Source organism: Nelusetta ayraudi, unplaced genomic scaffold (genome assembly GCF_046127955.1).
Source record: "Nelusetta ayraudi isolate G7.1 ecotype Tasmania unplaced genomic scaffold, CSIRO-AGI_Nayr_v1 ptg000212l, whole genome shotgun sequence".
Lineage (NCBI taxonomy): Eukaryota > Metazoa > Chordata > Actinopteri > Tetraodontiformes > Monacanthidae > Nelusetta > Nelusetta ayraudi.
Window position 1 is genome coordinate 237,328 of NW_027466261.1, and position 15,173 is coordinate 252,500.

Below are 15,173 nucleotides of genomic sequence, written 5' to 3' on the forward strand. Positions count from 1 at the left end.
GTAAGAATTTACGGCAGATCCACGTTTTTGCTTTTACTTTGAATAATGGCTCAACTCCTTTCTAGATCTGCTGCCTTGGCCTTTGGAGCTCAGATCGCATCGATCGACCATGTCTTTTAGTTAGGAACTCACCTGCTTTTGCGTCTTCTTCAGCGCCTTGTCGGGTGTTCGGGGGGGACCAACATGTTTAGTAGCCAGGGGATTCAGCCCGTGACGGTTGTTTTTAACAACTCGAAAAACTGCTTCATCCAGCTTCCTCTGAAATTAGCGACGCACTTATCTCTGACGGAGGTAAGCAAGCTCGGCTAGCTCCCTGCTGCCACTGTCAGCTAACACGATGCTAGCTTCAAGTTTTGACAACTGCGTTTGTTCAACATGCACTTGTTTCCCTTCGGCGTCCGCGTTTTATATTTCTTCCACAAGACAGAGTTATCCTGCTTCTTCTTTGTTTTTTTTACGTTGCAAATTAAACAAACGGACACGCTCCCTATCACATTCAGTGATAATAATGATGATACTTATGTGCTGACTAACATCCAGGTTTTTTTTTAATCTGCTTGATTCTGTGCACTAGTCTATAATAAATTCACCCTCAAATATAGCACGAGGCTACGTGAGATTACGTTTGCATTGTTCTTACAGTGGCACTACTTATTCATTTCAGACACATCAGTTCTGTTGTAGTGTCTTTTCGGTGTCACTTGGTGGTGACAAAACCTTACATTTATGCTGCACTATTTCCAATCCGCCCATATTACAGGAACTTTTGGGATAATTTTTTTTTTTGTCTAAGCTTTGAGATAGAATTGAATGAAGAACAACTACCATCACAGTCAAAGGAAAAAAATAAATAAGTATGGCGCGTTTTTTGTTGTTGTCTCTGTTCAAAGAACCAGGCGCTGGAGTTGACCTGGGGCCATGGCTCCTCGGTTTTTCTCAGCTGGAGCCCCAGTAGAACCTCATCCAGCCAGGACAGTCATCAAGTGGAGCTGTGCCGACAGCTGGGGGAAAGGTTGGGCCTGAAAGACGGCGAGCAGGTACACCTACACAGCGAGGCGTTTGTTTGACTGCCTGCCTGTCAGTTACTCCCTTGGGCTGAAGAGGAGGTGTTTTTATTTACCCATAGTTTGTCTCGTGTCCCTCAGGGCTTTCTGAAATCGTGTCACCAGGTCTCGTCGGTTCATCAGGTCTTTGTGGAGCCTCTGACGTCTGATGACTGGGAAATCCTGGTGGGTGAAGCTCAGTGGCCACAATCTTGTGCTGTGGTTAATGCTTGTATTGTATAATGCATTTGGTGATGGTGAGGTTAGATGAATATTTTATTGTTTGTGAGCACATTTGCGTTGCAGAAAAGATGCATTGCTGGTGTAGCAACACACTGTCATTGAACTACTGTGTAACTTCTTATCTGTTTCTTCCCTTAAAAAAAAAACAAAAAAAAAACTGAGCAAGAGCTCTGAATATTTCAGCACGTCGCAGCACCATGTAGAGCTGCTTCTGCTGGGGTGGAACATCAAACGAAATTCTATCATTCATTTCTCTCTGACTCAAACCCCCCCCCAGGAACTCCACGGTGCCGCACTCGAGCAGCAGCTGCTGGATCAGATCAGAGTGGTGTTCACAGATGCCGTGTTTCCTGTGTGGGTGGACAGCCACACTGTCATTTACATTCAAATAGGTCAGTATTAATGCGATAATCATCTTGCTCGCTCTGCAGCAAATTAGACAGCTTAGCTGCCTTCTGCTCTCTTCCAAACTGAGAGGAAACAGGGCGGCAAATTGAGGACTGATTTTTTATTCAAGTCGGCCCTTTTTGACTGGTTGAAGTTGTGCCTTTGGCAGCTACGTCTCTGTGTGGAAATAAGGAAGCAGCAATTGTGAGCAAAAAAAATTGCAAAAATAATGTAAGAACAATGCTTATATAAGATTATATGGTATTTGTGCATTTACCCCATTTGCCTGAGGAGTGAGACAGATGCACTGTGTGATCTGTTGAAGTTTTCTTTTTTTAAGATGTGATATTCCGTCAGAGTTTTCCCAACACCTTGATCTTTTTTCTCCCCTGCTGTTGGCAGCTTCACTTTCTCCCTCTGTGCCCTACGGCCGCCTGGAGCAGTTCACAGAACTCATCGTATCTCCTAAAATCCGCGACGGACTCGGCGGCCTCGGCGCTTCCGTGATGAAAAGCAGTCAGAAGCAGTTTGGCGGGCAGCAGAAAGTGACTCGTCCCCCCTCTGCGGGTCCGTTCTTCAAAAGCACGTCCCCGCTTCCTCAGGGCCGCCAGTGGGGAGGGGTCGCCGACCTGAAGAGCCTGCTGCGTCACATGGTGCACGGGGAGCCGGTCCGGGAGCTCCCGGCCGTCCCCGACATCCCGGACCTCCTCGCCGACTCCGTCTACAGAGTTTGCGCCGCGCCACCCAACTCCCTCTGCACCATCAGCCAGGTCACCAGCGCTGTGGTCCACATATTCCCTCTGAGCCACCAGCAGGAGGCGGGGCTGGCGGCGGCGGGTCAGTGTTCGGTGACCTACGGCCTCCTCTCCAAGGTTCCATCGCCCAAAGAGTCCAGGGACAGGCTGAAAAAGATCGCAGAGAAGAAAAAGACGAAGAGCTCAGCTGGCGCTCGGGCCGACGGCGGCGTGAGTGACGGAGCCGAGGCCGAAGCTAAAGAGACCCTGGTGGTCCGGGTGGTCTGCCACTGCGCTGCCAGGCCGGCGGGTGAAAGACGTCACGGCAGGGGAGACATCCACAGTGGAAGAGTCTGGGTGAGTTCGCAACGTGGAAGCTGCACACAAACTGTGAATTTCTGGGTCTTTGAGAGCAGTGATGGAAGCTCCACCTGCACCTTGAGTTACCCAGCATCAAGCAAACACACTGTAGCTGCTGCTGTTGAATAACCTCCAGCTGGCTGTGCCTCTGAGATCTTATTACACCATAAAATGTTGTTGTATCCACTTGGGCTGAACCATTATGGAAAATAATCTAATTGTAATTTTTTTTTTCCTCGATATTGTGATTGCGATTTAATTTGTTTTTAATTTGATAAATTATTATTTTTTTTATCTTTCTCTCATGTATTTTTCCACAAACAAACAAAAAATTATATGTATTATAATAAACATGTCAGATTTACTATACACAAATTGTTATTTTTTATAGGCTAGGCTAATGTTAGGATAAAAGCAAAATGAATCATGAATTATTATGAATTATTTATCTACTAGTGTTTTTGTTTTGTTTTTTGCAAGACATTTTAATAGGGCTTAGAATGATTTTGTTTAAGTCCACACAAAGCAGAAAACAGCGACCGATGCTAACACGCTAGCAGCGTTAAAACCGCTATAAGGTGCGAACGTACGAGGCAGCGGTTCACTGCCAGCGAACACAACTCCAACTGTTGTGGTCCTTGGTGCTTCGGTAGTCGTTTTTTTTATATTTTATTTTAAATCCCTCCCGACACTGTTTTGCTAAACTACGGCCACCAGTTGGTGGCAACCAGGAAGAGCTTCTTTTCCTTGCGTGTTGCTCCGTTCGTCCAGCTCGTCGCAGCATCGACTCCTCCCACTGCCTGCTTTGCTTTGCTTCGTGCCGCTCGCAAGTCACGTGACCGAAACTCGCGTCAATCGAATCGCTATCTTGTTTTGTCCCATCGCTATATTATCGCAAATGCCATTTCTCCTTCAGCCCTGGTATCCACATCTCTAACAAAATGCATCAATGCATTTTTCAGGTTCCTCCACCCCTGGCGCTCAGGTGGAACATCGTCCCACATTCCACAGTGAGAATCAAACCAGTCAAATCAGCCATCAAAGTCGCCTCCTCCGTCCGCCTGCAGACCCTGAGAGCCCTGGTGAGCGCGTCCGTTGTTAACCGCTCCATTTTTCTCTTTATCGCGGTCATATTTTAAATTCCTCAATGTTTTGATTTGCTCCGCAGGCTGAGGACAACGATGAAGACATCCAGACCTGCTTCCTGGATTGGCTGCACGGTCAGAGTCACGAGCCGCTAGCGTGTCTGACTCCTCGCTCTGGAGACATCCTGCTGCACGGACCCGATGGTGAGCCGCTCCTCTTCTTCCACTCATCGAAAAAACACTAAATCCAATCAACCTACACCATCAACTCACTTTCCCTTCCTCTGTAGCAAAGCTGGAGTTTGCTATCAGTGTGCTGAGGCCAGAGGCTGAGGGCGACGCTGCGGACCAGCTGTTTCTACTGACACCTGCTGTCATCCAGAAGAAGGACATACAGGTAAAAAAACAAACGCACGAGCTTTACCGCCGTCTGTGTGAGTTTCCCAGAAGCCCTTCATCCTTATCTCTCTTCTGCAGGTGGCCAGAGAACCGCTGGCAGACTCGGCTACGCTTCCTGCAGATGAAGGGCTTAAACCAGAGCTGCCCTCACTCGCCGGGCTTGGGTCAGTACCAGTGGGAGGGGGGGGTAATTGAACTCTTTTCAATTGCAGTCTCACGCTGTCAGTCAGTGGGAGATCTGAGAGCTGATTTCTGATGTTAACTCCGGCTTCCTTGTCTCAGAGGCGTCGAGGAGCTCAGTCAGACCGCATTCAGCTTCATCTCCCACAGCCTTCTGGGCAGTCCCCTCTCCAGAGAGCTCGGCGTGACCGGCCGCGGTCTACGAGGAGGCGCTCTGCTCATCACCGGAGCCAAGGTGCCTCTTTACGCAACTGCTCTGGTCTCTGCGCAGGGAGAGACCTCTGTCCCTGCTGCTGTGTGCTGCTGACATGGTTTGAGCACCGTGACACATGTTGCCGTCTGGTCACAGGGAAGCGGGAAGAGCACTCTGTCCCGAGCCCTGTGTGCCAAGGCCCGAGAGCATCTGGATGCACACGTGGAGATCGTGGACTGCAAGAAACTCCAAGGTAAGCAGACAAATGGCAAAGCCACAAACACGCAGGAAACAAAGGCGTTTTGTAGGGCTGCGGATCTTTGGCTGTCTCACGATTCAATTCAATATCGATTTTTTTGATTCAACTCGACTCTCGATTCAAAATAGATTTTTTTTTTTTCATATTCAAAACAATCCTCTATTTATTCAATACATAGGATTCCAGCAGATCCACCCCCAGTCTGCTGACATGAAAGCAAAGTAGTAGATTTTTGTAAAAAGCTTTTATAATTGTAAAGGACAATGTTTTATCAACTGATTGTGATAATGTAAACACACAAATGTAAATCCAAGACAACAATAAGTTGTATGATTTTTAACATGGCCGAAATGTTTAAACATCTGGCACTCAGTAACCAGAACAATAAATTACAGTAATAAAACCTCTGTGACTGTAGTAACATCATTAGAGTACAATTGGTAGGCTTAGGCTAGCTTCAGGCTAACTTGCCACTTCTCAAACATGATGATCTTTTTCCTCTGATGACTCTGGCTGACGTCTGTCACTTGACTTCAGCTTCAGCATTGCCTGAGTCATTTCTTCCTTGCCAGGGCCGGGTTGACGGTAAAATTCACCGTGTCTCTAAACATTTGCTTCAGTCTCATGGAGGGGGGTTGCATTTCTCTCGGCTGCTGTTCTGTTGGCGACTCGGTTCCTTTTTCTTCCCCCGTCCGTTTTAGAAGAAACCAGAAAAACAACAATGCGCTGCTTATTGCGCAACACCTACGGCAGCCCAGAAGGCACATACACATTGCTGGGAGCAGAGGGGAGAAATGAGAATCGACACGCGAATCACGATTTGAATTGGGATGGATTTTTTTGCCTCCTCGTCGTTTGCAGGCAAGCGGGCGGAAACGGTGAGGCAGACGCTGCAGGAGGTTTTCGAGCAGGCAGAGTGGAGGCAGCCCGCCGTCGTTCTCCTGGATGACCTGGACCATGTGACCGGAGCTGCTGCCTCACCGGAGCACGAGCACGGCCCCGAGGCGGCGCTGCAGCTGCACATCGCGCAGAGTAAAACCTCAGCCCGCGCTTGACTTGAGTGTGATGAGGAAGTTCTTCCTGACTGTGACTCCGCCCCTCCGCTCCGCTCCGCCTCTGCAGGTGTGAAGGACGTGGTGGACGAGGCGGTGCTGCACTCCAGCCTGGTGTGTCTGCTCATCACCAGCCTCAGCGAGCACTCGCTCCACCCGTCGCTGACGGAGGTGCAGGGCTCCCACCTGATCCAGGGCTTTGTGCACATCCAGCCGCCTGACCTGGTCAGCACACACACACACACACACACACACAGAGAAGCAGAGCTAACGCTAACGGCTGTCAATCACCTGCAGGACCAGCGCGCTGACATCTTGCGCCAGCTGATCCTGAGGAAAAGCAGCCAATCAGAGGAGACCTTGCAGACGCCGGACTTGGCGGCCGTCGCCAAGGAGACGGAGGGATACACGGCCCAAGACCTGGCGCTGCTGCTGGAGCGGGCCGTGCACGCCAGCGTTGTGCACGGTGGACACAGCGGCACCGGTGCCAAAGATTTTCCTGCAGTTCTGAGAGTTTTTAACAAGGTGGTTTTTCACACTGATGGTCTCATGGCTCCTCCCCCACCTCCTCCTCTCCCACCTCCTCCTCCTCCAGCAGGTGTGTGCTTGTCGTGCAGAGACTTTGAGCAGGCCCTCCAGGGATTCACCCCCCCCTCGCTGTGGGGAGTGGACCTCCACACCCCCAGCGGCGTCGGGCTGGAGAGGGTGGGGGGGCTGCGGGAGGTGCGGCAGCAGCTGGTGGACACCGTGCTGCTCCCGGCCAAGGTCGGTGCCGCCAGTCACAGTGTTGTGTTGTTGTAGTTTTCCATGTCTGCCGCTGTCTTCTCCCCCCCCGACCTTTAGAACTCAGCTTTTACAAAAGCAAAAGAAGTCGGAGACACTTTTGTCACTGCGGCCGTGCAAATCTGGCAATGCAGTTTCATCTTTAAACAAACAAACATAAGACAACATAAATGTAATCATCTTTGTGAGGACGTTAATAATTAACAGTATCTGTGATATGTTTTGCAGTATCCTGTGCTGTTCTCCAACCTGCCGATCCGTCACCGCTCAGGGATTCTGCTGTTCGGGGCCCCCGGCACCGGGAAGACGCTGCTGGCCAGAGCCGTGGCCAAAGACAGCGGCATGAACTTCATCAGCATCAAGGTGGGAGCTTGACAGGGAGGAAGTTAAAGAGCTGCAAGCTTTCGTGTTTCTAATGGAGTTGACCGCATGTTGACGACTCGGCAGGGCCCTGAACTTCTGAGCAAGTACATCGGAGCAAGCGAGCAGGGGGTCCGAGACGTCTTCCAGAGGTCGGCAAATATTTATTGGAATAATATCTATTATTAATGGATTTATTATTTTTTTTCACTACTACATTACAACTGATGTCCTGCTGCTCTCTGTGTGCCTCAGGGCTGCGGCCGCCAAACCCTGCATCCTCTTCTTCGATGAGTTTGAGTCGCTGGCACCCAGGAGGGGCCACGACAGCACGGGGGTCACCGACCGCGTGGTCAACCAGCTTCTCACCCAGCTGGACGGGGTGGAGGGACTGCAAGGTAGGTGGCGCTGCACTAACACCGTTACCTTGGTACTTGAGGACGGGAGACTTGCTTGACAATGTTGCTGCTTGCTGTGTTTTGCAGGCGTTTACGTTCTTGCAGCCACCAGTCGGCCCGATCTGATCGACCCGGCGCTGCTGCGACCCGGCCGGCTGGACAAGTCTCTCTACTGCCCCCCTCCTGACCTGGTCAGAGCGTGGAAAATAACTTTTACTTTACTTTTAGATCTCAAGGACAAACTCAACAGAAACCCTGAATTATGCTTAAAGAAGATGAAAAAACACTTTTTTTTTTTTTTAAAAATACAGCCCATGTTTGTGAATCAGATTATGCAGTAGTTTGGAGTTTAATAAGTCATGTGACTTCACGTCGAACTCGCTGAAAAAAACAAAGTGAATGGAAGCCTTTCTTCCTGTTTGCTGGCTTTGCAGAAGTCCCGCGTGGAGATCCTGAAGGCTCTGAGCGTCGGCCTGGTGCTGGACGCTGACGTGGACCTGGAGCAGCTGGCGGCGGCCACCGAGCAGTTCACCGGCGCCGACCTGAAGGCCCTGCTGTACAACGCCCAGCTGGAGGCCGTGCACCGCAGCATGGCCACCGGCTCGCCCCACGTAAGTCACAGAGGAGTTTGTTTGAGGGCGATGATGGTTGCCTGAGGCTCATCAGGCAGGAAGGAAGGGAGGGAGGGAGGGAGGGAGGGATGTGGGGATGGATGGATGGAGGGATGGAGGGACGTGGGGATGGAGGGAGGAGTTTTTCTCGGGAGCCTTTAAGCTCATCAAACAGGATGTTTAAGGCTCCTCCGCACGGCTGAGCCGCTCTTCTTGTTGTCTTTAACAGTTGAGCATTATTCAAACATCCTCGGACTGTGGTGACACTGACGTCGTTAAATGGGTCCAAGAGAATAATACATTGTCGCACGTTATGCAACATTTCCACTCTTCTTCTGCGTCTTTCCACAATCAGGAGCTGAAGTCTGGCTCTGAGAGCGACATGAGCCTCTCCTCCATGATCTTCCTGAACAACAGCAGCGCCTCAGACGACTCCATGGGCTACGGGGAGCCAGGCCCAGGCCCAGGCCCAGGCCAGTCCGCGGTTCCCCCAGAACCTGGGGAGCTCCAGCTGGAGGAACCTCCCGGGAACGTCTGGAGACTCTACTTTGGGAGCTCCTACGAGTCGGAGATGGGGAATTCACCCGGACTGGTGAGCGTTCCTTCATCACTATCGCCTTTATTTGGTAGCGTCGCCCCTGAAGCAGGAGGAGGGTCTTTACTGCAGGCGAATCAGATTCAAATCAGATTCCTTCTCAAATCCCATTCTTAGTGCTGACTGTCCACACTGTGTTGTAGCCAGTGTCCAAATGGGATGTGGTTCTGTTCAGACTGGGCCACACTATTGAGCCATCTGACAGGTTGCTGTAGCAGCGAGGTGTCAGCGGAGGCGTGGCCCAGCGTAGCGTGTAGTGTGTGATGTCATCACGTCATTGCGACAGCGGCACTTGTTGCCACACCTGGCCTGGAGTTTGGCTTGAATGGAGCTACTGTATCTCCCCACACACTGAGGAGCCAATGAGGGTCCTCCTCTGTCCAGCGACTGACTGCTGCTCTCTACTGCTTCTGTCTGCTCCACGACGTCGCAGCTGCGCACCTGGAATGGCTCCGGACCGAACTCCATGAACCACGACTGCACAAGAGCATCGGTGCGTGACGTTGGCAGCTCGGCCCCGCCCTCCTACATGTCCTCCATCCAGAGTGGCTACGAGGAGCTCGGCGGTGAGCAGCTGGAGCAGCTGCAGCGGGAGGTCGACGTCATCAAGAGCAACTGCAGGAGAGCGAAGGTGAGCTGGAAAAATGAACACCTGGAGGAGCCGAAGTAAAACGTGGCCTCACCATCACCGTGTGTGTGTGTGTGTGTGTGTGTGTGTGTGTGTGTGTGTGTGTGTGTGTGTGTGTGTGTGTGTGTGTGTGTGTGTGTGTGTGTGTGTGTGTGTGTGTGTGTGTGTGTGTGTGTGTGTGTGTGTGTGTCCATCAGCGTCCAGCCTCCAGCCAGCCGGGCCTCCAGTTGTCCTGGGCTCATTTTGCCGCCTCCCTGGCTGCCACCAGGCCGTCGCTGGGCCGGGACGACTGGAGCAGATACACCAAACTGTGAGTGTGAGAGAACTGGAAACCAGCGGCCGTGCAAAGAAATCAAAAGAAAGAAAAGAAAAGGCAAACGGAGAGTAACTGCAGCTTTTTGATGACGTTCGTCCACTTTTTGGAAGTTCACGACTCGTTCGTTGAGCCGTTTGCTGTCTCCTGGGATATAATGGGATTTGACAAAGCGGTTGCCAATGATGAGATGTGAGTCATTGTTGTGATCACTGGCACTATTCAGCATGTTTGAATTACCGGTGGCCTTCCAGCCCTCATCACCGCTGCTGATCTTCAGTCCAGAAGCAGCCGCCAGTGTCGGGGCTCCAGATGTGACGATGGTCTCTGAAAACTTTGTTTTCCTTCATTTATATGTGTTTGTTTTCCGAGGTATGAGGCGTTCAGCGGTGCCAAAGATGGGAAATCTCCTCCGACAACATTTTCCCCCGGACAGCGAGTGTCTCTGGCCTGATCGAGCGTCATTTACCTGGAACAAACAAAGCTTTGGACATCAATTTACATTGATTTTTTTTAATTGCCTATTGCGGAGCCTATTTTGACACATGTAATTGTGTTGCGCCTCCCACAGACCACAGTTGCAAAGCGCGCCTCAGAAAGGGTTGTAATTAATTCATTAATTTATGAGAATGAATGTAATTAGTGTACATATGTACAATGCTGACAACAATTCTAATTGTATATATTAAAAATCTATTTGCATATTCTTTGTCGGCAGTGTGTTCTCGTCCTGATCCCAAAGTCGGAAACAAAGTAAATTCATTCAATTGTAGCATTTAGTTGTTTTTATTTGATTCAAGTTTCATTTGTGTGTGTGTGGCGGTAAATTTTGTTGTCTTGTTTAACATTCAACATAAGTATGTCCTGTAAATCTTTCAATTATTCCTCGGGTCACCTGGCATGGCAATGATACAGTGCTGTGTGTGTGTGTGATTGGTCGACATCCCCGCATGTCACAAAGCTCAGCCCGGTCGCTCAGGGCGTCAGAATCGCGTGGACAGCAGTTTCACTTGCAGCCTCAATAAAGTTGTGAAAAATTGAATGGAGCAGCAGCAGGAGGAGTGAAGCTCAAACTCCCTTTTCGACACAGGCGGCCTCTCCCACCTCTTCCTTTACCAAACGTTTCCCCGGCGACGCAGCGGCAACAAAGTGCCTGTCCGTCAACATCAAGGCGCAGCAGAGCCGCGAGGATGAGAGACCCACGCGTGACATGTTCACTTGCACCAAAATAGAATAAAACTGAGAGCGAGTGCGTCGACGAGGGGGAACCGACGGCAGGATGAAGGAGATTCAGTGACATAAAGAGGACGTTCATGAAGAGCAGAATTGCCACACAAGGTTTGGAGTTTTAAAAAAAAAGAAGGTACATTTCAAACAGAAAGAGGAGGAGTGTGGGAGCGTTTTAGTTGTGTGAGCTGACGCTTTGTTTCCACACAGCTGTTTCATGCCTGACAGGAGGAAGATAAAAGAAGGGGGGGGGGGGGGGACTGCAGCAGGTGAGACAGCCAGGTGGCGCAGAAGAGTTTGTTCTTTGCAATGATGAGGAACAGAATGATGAAAGTTGTTGATGTTTACGCTTGGACGTCTCAGCCAAACCATAGATGTTCTTCTACATTTCTCCACTTGTTTTGTTCCCAGTGATCTGAGTCTAACTAACAGATGAGATTTAGCATGAAACTACCATACAAAAGTCATCTCAGGGAATTTCGGGCTCATCTGGGACTTTTCATTTTTGCCCGCTGAAAAAAAGCGACAATGTTGGTAAATGTTTTCCAGGGTTCAAAGAATTGAAAGCTCTAATTCAATTTGAAACGCATTGGGATGGCTGTTACATGATGGTTTAGCATGAAAAAGAGTGATAGTATGCAAAAACCCAACATGTCTGAACATAAGAAAAAAAACAACAACATTGGCTAGGGTTAGGATTGGCTAAGGCGAACCCTAACCCTAACCCTAACCCTAATTTCAGCCTTAACGCTAAACCCTAATTCAATGCAAGTCTATGGGGGTCAAAGGTCAAGTTTGTCCTAGAGATGTGGGGCCACTTGCTTTTTCATCAGAAGCCCCCCAAGTAGCGCCCACGCCAAATTTGGGGCTTCTAGCGTGTGAGGAACCCAAAAACCCTAACCCTAACCCTAACCATTACCCTGTTGCTTTTTTCAGGGTCCAAGAAATGAAAAGTCTAAGAATCTCACTGGGATTATTATTTTTTGGATAGAAAAAGAGCGCAACAATGCAACATTTAAGCATGTCTGAAAATCCGAAAAAAAAAAAAAACCCAACATACTATACATAGGTCCCTGAAAGTCTTTACTCAAGCCTTTACTAAAGCCTCTACCAGCCCCCCCCCACCCCACCTTTGACGGCACAGTGGCACCAAATCTCTCAATGTTCTTCCTTACCGTGAAATCAGATTGCCAGATGAGTTTCTAGGGCAGCCGCCAGACAACAGAAATCAACCTGCAAAAGATTTTGTGTCAAAGGAATTAAAGGATTAGTTCTGCTAAATCAAAAAAAAAAAAAAAAAAAAAAAAAAACTAAAAAAAAAGAAGCGCAGAACCTCTTGGAGATTAACGTCAATGTCCTCAGATCTTCAGATAACTGCACATTTGCATTTAAAGGAGCCGCTGCACTCGGCCCACTTTTGTATCTTTATTTTACCGTCCCAGGCTCAGCGGCTGTAAAGTACATTTAGCTCTTTGTTTACAGCCTCCTGCTGTAACTGCTGTAAGGCCAAAAAAAAAACCCAAGTCAGTCTCACCGCGTGTCGGTGCCCCTTGTGACATCACACGGGGCATAGTTTCCAAGCTTATCAAAAGAAACTGCCGACTAGGAGCAAGTGGAGGGAGCAAACGATGGACGTGGAAGCCACTGGTGGTACGGAGCCTTTGAAGGTCATTAAAGGTCACGGCCAACACTGGAACTACTTTCTTTCTGTTTATGAGCCTCTGACCTCTGTTGGCCGGCTGGATGTAGTAGCACTCTGGAGGGTTCGTCCAGCTGTGAAATCACTTCCAGCCTTAATCTGATTGGACGAGAGCGATGAGTCAGGACAGGCGAGGAGGCGGCGCAGGAACCAGGCTGCTCGTCGTGTCACTGCTTTATTTTTTTTGTTTTTTTGTCTCTGCCCTCTTTGAATGGCTGTGCATGATGAAGAGGAGGAGGAGGAGGAGGAGGAGGAGGAGGATGAAGAGAAGGAGGAGCTGCCTGGGGGCCACCAAGAGACGACGAGGAGCAGGCAGGGAACCACGCAGCAGTGTTGCCAGCTCCCAATGTGAGCAGTGGACAGACAAAAGACAGGAAGGAAGACGTTCTGGTTCTTAAATCTTTAATGTAAACAGCAGTTTGGAGGGGTTTGAAAAATCCTAAAGAGCAAAAAAAAAAAAAAAAAAGAAGAAGGTATTAAATAAAGAGGGGAACACATATAAAGCAAAGTGGAAATGACAGCTCAATTCTTCCTTAAATTAAAAAAAACAAAACAATTATCATCATTCTTATAATTTGTGGCCACATCGTCCCCGTCACAATAAAAGAAAAAACAAACAAACAAACAAAGAAAAAAACAAATCCCATCATTCAGAAGCAAACAGCAACACCCTGCCGCTCCTGACGAGCACTCGGCCAGTTCACAATCCTGGAATCTCAACTGTCAGCGACAAAGAGCTGAAATATTGCTTCGGAATGTCGTGTACAGCAGTCAATCAACGCAAGAGTGAGAGAGAGAGAGAGAGAGAGGCCAGCGGGTGGGCGAGCGAGCAAGTTTGAGTTTTGACGTTTGGTTTCGACAACGACAGCAGGATGGCGCGGCGCCACCTTGAGGATTCAACTTATGCTAACAGTCGTCAGTAGGAGCAGGACCACAGAGAGAGAGAGAGAGAGAGAGAGAGAGAGCGAGAGAGTGAGATGATTATTTATTGATGTTTCTTTAAATGTATTCCAGCCTTGGGTTCAGCTTCAGCTGCCACAGAGAGTCCCAGCAACTTTGTGGCAGCAAAAAAAAAAAAACCTAAAATATATATAAATCCAGTCGGTGCCATCATCAACCCTGCGCTCGCCCAATTTAAGACTGAAAACAGAAAAAAGCCCTGAGGAGAAATCATAATGTTTAAGGAAAAGGACGACGGAGGGAGAGCAGGGTGGAATTTTTTTTCTTTCTATATTTTTTCTTTTTTACAAAGATCTGTGTATACAGAGAGAGAGAGAGAGAGAGAGGGGGAGAGAGAGAGAGAGAAAGAGAGGGAGAGAGAGAGAGGGAGAGGGAGAGAGAGAGAGAGAGAGAGAGAGATCTTCAAGCAAAGGGAACGAGAGGCTGAGATGGGAGGAGGGGACACAGGGGGGAGGGGTTGGGGGCGGGGGGAAGAGGAAGAAGACGCCGGTGCCGCCTCCATCCCGAAGGAAGAGCAAAATAAAACACTTCCTGGTCCCCTCCCATCTTCACCCACCCACCCCCCCATCCCTCCGGTGCGGCAGGACACGCCCAGGTTGCACCGTCCAGCCTCTTCAGAAGATCTAACACAGGGTGTGTGTGTGTGTGTGTGTGTGTGTGTGTGTGTTTCCCTTTTTCGATCGCAGCTCAGCACGTTGCGTCATGTGTTGTCACTGTTTTCCTTCCAGTTTGTCAGAAAAAAGGAGGACAGGTCCAGTGGGAGGAGCTGGGTGGGTGGAGGGGGGAAAGGGGGGGGGAGTACTGGGGGTGGGGGAGGGGCTTTGTTTTTGTTTGCTTGTCTTAGTTGCAGTCATAAACAAAGTCATAGTTGCTGGGCTCTTTGGGAATGGGCGGCGGGGCCTCCGGGATCTGGATGTTCTCCAGGTCCAGGAGGCGGAGCTTCATCTCCATGGAGAGGAGCGTGTCCATGTCGGACTTGGTGTACTCGCTGGTCATCTCCTTCCCCAGCAGGGCGTTCAGGCCGTCCGTCCACATGCAGTACTGCGGGGGAGACACAGGGGGGCAGCAGTGTTGAGTCTCCTCCCTTCCGTCCTCCATCACAACATCAAAAAAAAACAAACAAAAAAACAAACCCCTCCCGTGATCTTCTCACCTCGTGTTTGTCCGGAGCGATGAAGTTCAAGTGCTCGTCCGACTCGTAGAGGACAGAGAATGCTAGCTCCAACACCTCCTGCCGGCAGGACGCAGGGAGGACAGGTCAGACACCGCAGGGAGAGGAGCAAGCGAACAGAATGCAGGCGAATGCAAACACAGCCAAACACGGGGTTACATTCCATCGTAACTTTGCACAAAGTTACCACGCTAGCGAGAAAAAGCGCAAAAGAACCGAGATCGATTTCCTTTCTGACTGTGGAAAAGATTTAGAGATGTTTTGTCTTTACTATTTATTTCTACTCTATTGCCGGAATGCCAGGGGGGGGGAAAGGACCTTGGAGAACGGCCGAAGTTAGCAGATGTGGCGCTTCGTTAGCATTAGCATGCTAGCGTTAGCAACCTCGGAGGATAATCTTTGGAAATTTTCTTCATGATGCAGCCTTCTTTTTAGATTGTTGGTGTAAAGCGCTGCTTGTGTTCGTGTGTGTGTGTGTGCACCTGTGTGTCCG

General features: G+C 49.6%; 2 protein-coding genes across 5 annotated transcripts in view; one reads left to right on the forward strand and one right to left on the reverse strand.

The window, feature by feature from the left end:
• Window positions 1-73: 73 nt before the first annotated feature.
• On the forward strand, window positions 74-10,327 carry pex1 (peroxisomal biogenesis factor 1). 3 transcript variants are annotated; one of them, XM_076016029.1, is made up of 23 exons: window positions 74-291; window positions 891-1,037; window positions 1,146-1,229; window positions 1,564-1,678; window positions 2,076-2,764; window positions 3,730-3,849; window positions 3,936-4,056; window positions 4,143-4,249; window positions 4,330-4,415; window positions 4,534-4,666; window positions 4,781-4,877; window positions 5,745-5,915; window positions 6,006-6,160; window positions 6,233-6,700; window positions 6,947-7,081; window positions 7,166-7,230; window positions 7,334-7,476; window positions 7,564-7,667; window positions 7,911-8,087; window positions 8,443-8,679; window positions 9,116-9,319; window positions 9,490-9,620; window positions 9,996-10,327. In XM_076016029.1, exons 1-23 carry the CDS (start codon window positions 184-186, stop codon window positions 10,075-10,077), a joined length of 3,879 nt encoding a protein of 1,292 aa, XP_075872144.1. In that variant the 5' UTR covers window positions 74-183; the 3' UTR covers window positions 10,078-10,327. The 3 variants fall into 3 exon arrangements, with proteins under 3 accessions (XP_075872144.1, XP_075872141.1, XP_075872142.1); XM_076016026.1 differs by lacking the exons at window positions 9,490-9,620; window positions 9,996-10,327 and having other exon boundaries at window positions 9,067-9,323; XM_076016027.1 differs by lacking the exons at window positions 9,116-9,319; window positions 9,490-9,620; window positions 9,996-10,327 and adding an exon at window positions 8,826-9,045.
• Window positions 10,328-12,934: 2,607 nt separating this feature from the next.
• elmo1 (engulfment and cell motility 1 (ced-12 homolog, C. elegans)) overlaps window positions 12,935-15,173 on the reverse strand; it is a 20,396-nt gene continuing 18,157 nt past the window's right edge. For both annotated transcript variants that reach the window (XM_076016066.1, XM_076016067.1), the window contains exons 6-7: window positions 14,663-14,740; window positions 12,935-14,550 (exon numbers count right to left, since the gene is read on the reverse strand). In XM_076016066.1, the coding sequence (XP_075872181.1) occupies window positions 14,350-14,550; window positions 14,663-14,740 (279 nt within the window). In that variant the 3' untranslated portion in view covers window positions 12,935-14,349. The remainder of the gene's footprint in view (window positions 14,551-14,662; window positions 14,741-15,173) is intronic.